Here is a 6,000-nt window from a genome sequence, read left to right as displayed (position 1 = left end):
TAACTTACATGGATACAAACCCTTTGATGGTTCAGTGATCTGACTGGCGCTATACTTACCTGGATACAAACCCTTTGATGGTTCAGTGATCTGACTGGCGCTATACTTACCTGGATACAAACCCTTTGATAGTTCAGTGATCTGACTGGCGCTATACTTACCTGGATACAAACCCTTTGATGGTGCAGTGATCTGACCGGCGCTATACTTACCTGGATACAAACCCTTTGATGGTTCAGTGATCTGACTGGCGCTATACTTACCTGGATACAAACCCTTTGATAATTCAGTGATCTGACCCCCGCTATACTTACCTGGATACAAACCCTTTGATGGTTCAGTGATCTGACCCCCGCTATACTTACCTGGATACAAACCCTTTGATAGTTCAGTGATCTGACCGGTGCTATACTTACCTGGACACAAACCCTTTGATGGTTCAGTGATCTGACTGGCGCTATACCTACCTGGACACAAACCCTTTGATGGTTCAGTGATCTGACCCACGCTATACTTACTGGATACAAACCCTTTGATGGTTCAGTGATCTGACCCACGCTATACTTACCTGGATACAAACCCTTTGATGGTTCAGTGATCTGACCCACGCTATACTTACCTGGATACAAACCCTTTGATGGTTCAGTGATCTGACCGGCGCTATACTTACCTGGACACAAACCCTTTGATTGTTCAGTGATCTGACCGGCGCTATACTTACCTGGACATAAACTCTTTGATGGTTCAGTGATCTGACCGGTGCTATACTTACCTGGACATAAACTCTTTGATGGTTCAGTGATCTGACCGGCGCTATTCTTACCTGGACACAAACCCTTTGATGGTTCAGTGATCTGACTGGCGCTATACTTACCTGGATACAAACCCTTTGATGGTGCAGTGATCTGACCGGCGCTATACTTACCTGGACACAAACCCTTTGATGGTTCAGTGATCTGACCGGCGCTATACTTACCTGGACACAAACCCTTTGATGGTGCAGTGTGAGACTATACACATACCTGGATACAAGAAACCCTTTGATGGTGCGGTGATCTGCTAGGCGCTATACATGTACTCACCTGGACACAAATCCTTTAATGGTCCAGTAGCAATCCCCTAACTGTTGTAAGGCTGATAGGTCCCTGATTCTGACCTTTCCTGCTATCCCGATCCCAACTACAACTACACCATAGGGACTTGCTGCTGATCCATCTGCCATTTTTGTTTTCTATTGGTAATTAAGCCACTCTATGTACAATTGTAATTTAGACTCATCAAAGTCCTTGGTACATGTACATCTTATATGGACCTGTAAAGAAAATTTACAGGTTTTCAATAGTTGTAAAATATATACCGGGGTATCAATTGTAGAAATTTGATAAGAAAAATAAGCTACATTTAGAAATATTAAAGGGACAATTCAGTCTAAGAGAACATTAAAATTTGTACATATATCGGTAAAAACCCAGTTCTAATGGAAATTCAACCAGTTGGTTTTTCTGTGATATGTCAGATAAGCCCATGGTGATGAAATGCATGTGAAATGTTCAAACTCGCTCGCTGTCCGCCATTACACATTGTGGTCGAACATCTTGTATGCCGAACTCTGTCCCTTGCTCATAGAGTGATGCTACTTTTGTCTAGAACTGCTCAAATCGCTCTAGCATTAGTGTGTTTACCTTATTAGGTGAATTATCTTGCCTAAAAAATCATTTTATCACCTCCACAGTGGTTATGTAGTTCATTTGTTTAACGTGCGAGACTTTGGCTCGGATATGGGTACAACGTACATATTTTACCTGCTTAATCGTATTGATCAACGATTTATAATTACAACGGTATCAATTAAAATACTAAATAATGACGTGGAATTTGTCAATATTTTATGTTCTGTGTTTCATAAGAAATATAAAACAACACATTTATGCCATAATTTGCTTATTGGTTATGTAGAAGAATTAGTCTGAGTGAATTGTCCCTTTAAGCATTGCATTTTACATTAATATTTCAAACATCAATCGACACTGGGAAATTACCTGCGGACTGGAAATGCGCTAATATAACGGCAATATTTAAGAAAGGAGATCGGAAGGAGGCTTCAAACTACAGACCAGTAAGCCTGACCAGTGTTGTTTGTAAATTATTAGAATCAATAATAAGGGATAAAATAATGAGTCACATGAAAAGAAATAAGCTATTTAGTAACGCTCAGTTTGGTTTTATAGACAGTAGATCCACGGTTCTTCAACTTATCAATGTCATGGATAAATGGACAGATATTTTGGATGAGGGAGCATGCGTGGATATTATATACTGTGACTTTATGAAGGCTTTCGACAAAGTACCTCATGGCCGACTAGTACATAAACTCGCAAAATATGGCATCGGTGGTCAGTTTTCAATCTGGATCCAAGCCTTTCTGTTTGGAAGAAAACAAAGAGTTGTAGTGAATGGCAAAACGTCGGAGTGGAATCCAGTTTTAAGCGGGATACCACAAGGATCTGTGTTAGGGACCACTTCTCTTTGTTCTCTATATAAATGATATGCCCGATGTAACAAGTACCGGGGACAGACACCTATCTGTATGCGGATGATACGAAAGCTTTTAGATCAATAAAAAATGAAGAGGATTGCAAAATATTACAACATGATATATATTCATTAAGCCAATGGTCAGATATTTGGAAACTCTGCTTCCACCCGGACAAATGTAAAATGATGCGATTGGGATATTCAAATACAACTAAATATGGATACAGACTGAAGGAAAATGCCCAATTTTTAAAATTTGTTGACTCGGAGAAGGATATTGGTGTCACCATAGATGATAAACTTACCTTTGACAAACATATATGTGAAAAGGTCAACAAAGCAAATTCAATCATGGGAGTGTTGCGGAGGACAATGGAATACATGGACCAGAACAGTTTTAAACTTTTATACACGGCATTAGTTAGGCCTCATATTGAATATGCTGTTCAAGCCTGGTGTCCGTATTTGGAAAAGCATGTAACAACAATAGAAAACGTTCAACGTCGAGCAACAAAGCAAGTGCCAGGTCTCTCAACTTTGCCATATACAGAACGTTTGCGTAAACTCCAACTTCCAACGTTAGCATACAGGCGGTCACGTGGGGATATGATTGAAATGTACAAAATACTTTCTGGAAAATACAAAAGAAGTCGCAGATTTGTTTTCAATCAACCAGGGATCAAGTACCCGCGGACATGATTTGAAAGTGTACAAAGAGCATTCAAGGCTGTGCGTGAGAAAACACTCGTTTACCCAGAGTCGTGAATACTTGGAACAGTCTCCCATCAAATGTTGTTCAGTCTAGGACAGTTAAGCAATTTGAATATGAACTCGATTCACATTGGAAAAATCAGCCACTAAAGTATTTATACACTGAAAAAATAAATCCGTGAATTTCTAAGAGTTGACTATTATAGGATTATAAAAAATCCTGTACATGTTAACATGTATGTTGTCAGAATAAATCTATGTATCTATGTATGTATATGTTGAACAGAGTAAACAGAGTTGTTGCCCTTTGTTCAATATATTTGCTCATGATCATGACCTGCAAACTATACATGACATTACATGAAGCTATAGGTCCTCAAATATCTAAACTTACATGTAAGAAACACGTTTTCGGTTCACATGGGCAGTGAGGGTTGTTCGACTTTGCATCATTTGTACAAAATATATCCATATACACGTACTGAGTATATACATACATTGTATGCTTATTTTGCGAATAACGCGTACGAATCATATGCATACTGATTACTAATACTACAAGTGACTGTCATCCATGCATATATGTTTGTACACTTCTGCAGCTGTCAAACTTACATGTCAGTAGTATACGTTTTAATTAGAGTAATGCAAGCACCGGTAGCTGGTTCGGCTATCCATGCCAGTATACACGCGTGTAAACCAACACAGAAATAAGGGAGGTAATTCTATACAGTGTCGCGATATATACTTGTGGTCGCACTACACCAATGTGTTTTCAAAATATATATAGGGATTGGATTTCGCTTTCATGTTAACCATGCTTGTATGGAGCAATGCCTCTAAGAATATATTCTATGGGCGCGTTCGAGTCACAACTTAATAGAACCGATGCCAATATACATATATTTATCCTGCAACTGTCCCGCATACTGACCGATAACTACTGCCGGATAAACTTGTGCTTTATCCGTCAATACGATATGCTTTATCCGTCAATACGATCACGTGAATTTGTTCCATATCTGACGGAACTTTTTCTAACTTGACCCAGAACTTGAACCTTCCGGTGAATGAAACGTCATTCAGTCCCGCTAAAACGTGACGTCACATTCATCGAAATGACGTCATTTTTACGATATCGAAAATCTCGTATGGCGGTGTCGTCTTTTTCTTGGCTCATGACAAAGGTATGTATTGTTAAGTAATTCTTTAATGGGTATTGGTTGTTATTTGAGTATTTTCATTTCCTTTCAGTGATATATCACCCTGAATAGAATTACGGTTACTGTTTGTGAATGCGCTTATTTATTTCCCACGGCAGTAAAAAGGAGTACACTCTCATTCGGTTAAGGGAATGAATCTTTACCTCCGCATCAAAGAAGCGTCTCGCTTCGAGCGAAACAAAGTAAGGAACTGTCAATTTGCTTTCGTTTTGAAAGCCATAATGGTTGCAGGATAAACAGAATACACGGTTAGTATCTTACAATACAAGTTTTATTTTGGTGCTCGACACGGAAAGCCGAGATGACTCGGCAAAGCCTCGTCATCTCGGCTTTCCTAAGTCTCGCACCAAAATAAACCTTGTATTGTAAGATACTAACCCTGTATTCTCTATATATACGTAGTACATGTATCTACAACATTCGAATGGTATCTACAATGTACATGTATATTGCGCCTGTAAACTCCAGTTGCCAGTAAACGTCGAGATATTCAGGGTGGCGTCCTATGGCCATCATTCTTCTTGTGCAAATCAGAGAATATTTTGGATATTTGTCAAAGAAACTACATAAGTTATATGCCATATTACATTTGTAACGAAGCTGCGGTGTTATTTTTTCCGGAAATTAGTGCTGTTTTTGTTGTTGTTTTTTTTAAATCTTTTACTTTTGATGTTTTTGCTTTTGATTCTGATTCTTTATTTCAACAAATTCATAATATGCTTTACTACGGAAGCGTATTAGGCTCACGTACGACAATATTTTTCAGGATAACGAAAATGTTTTATTTGGCGGCCGCCATATAATTATCTCGCAGCTGCCAAATAATTATCTGGCGGCCGCCACTTAATTTATCTGGCGGCCGCCACTTAATTATCTGGCGGCCGCCAAATAAAACATTTTCGCTATCCTAAAAAATATATTTTCGGACGTGAACCTAATACGCTTCCGTACTTTACTCCAAAAGCAGTGGTTGCGCAAATTTTCTCATTAGCAGTTTTCTTTTAATATTCAGAATTTCTTCACCAGTCTACGATAACTTGCCAAGTGAGATTCGAAATATCGATATATCAATTTCTAAATAATGAATATTGATACATAGTATTTTCGAGATGAATACGAACGCAAACATCGGTAACAGGTTCACAAGTATTAATCCATCTCCAGTTGATGCTAAGTACCATCCTGATATAATACATACTATATAGCTAGAACATGTTGGAAATGTGGTTGTTGGAGTGGATAAAAATAATCAGGTCAATAATCCTGAAATGACAAAGAAGCTTGAATTCCAAATTCTTTTTTTTTACCCTAGGCCTGATGCTGACGCTGAACAGAGAGAGAGAGAGAGGGGGGGGGGGGGAGACAGAGAGAGAGAGGGAGAGAGAGAGAGAGAAACTTACAGCATTTTGCATTCTGTATAGTGCGGTAGATCTTTCAAGTTAGAAAAGTGAAATCTATTGAGTGTAAAGTTAGTGTATATGTATAATACTCAAAATTTATAGGACCAGAGCTTGTGGAAATCCTCAGTAAT

At 38.6% G+C, this 6,000-nt stretch overlaps 1 protein-coding gene across 5 annotated transcripts in view; it reads right to left on the bottom strand.

Annotated features, from left to right (window-relative positions):
* The window catches only part of LOC138334241 (biliverdin reductase A-like), a 78,565-nt gene extending 74,597 nt beyond the window's left edge, over window positions 1-3,968 (bottom strand). The window contains exons 1-3 of one of the 5 annotated variants that reach the window (XM_069282871.1): window positions 3,862-3,952; window positions 2,349-2,422; window positions 1,083-1,312 (exon numbers count right to left, since the gene is read on the bottom strand). In XM_069282871.1, coding sequence (XP_069138972.1) covers window positions 1,083-1,222 — 140 coding nt within the window. In that variant the 5' untranslated portion in view covers window positions 1,223-1,312; window positions 2,349-2,422; window positions 3,862-3,952. Of the gene's footprint in view, window positions 1-1,082; window positions 1,313-2,348; window positions 2,509-2,840; window positions 3,485-3,640; window positions 3,828-3,861 lie in introns of those variants that run through there. The other 4 variants (XM_069282889.1, XM_069282864.1, XM_069282896.1 and 1 more) reach the window with 4 other exon arrangements.
* Window positions 3,969-6,000: the final 2,032 nt, after the last annotated feature.

This window comes from Argopecten irradians, chromosome 1, assembly GCF_041381155.1.
Source record: "Argopecten irradians isolate NY chromosome 1, Ai_NY, whole genome shotgun sequence".
NCBI lineage: Eukaryota > Metazoa > Mollusca > Bivalvia > Pectinida > Pectinidae > Argopecten > Argopecten irradians.
This window is presented reverse-complemented; position numbering and strand designations above follow the sequence as displayed.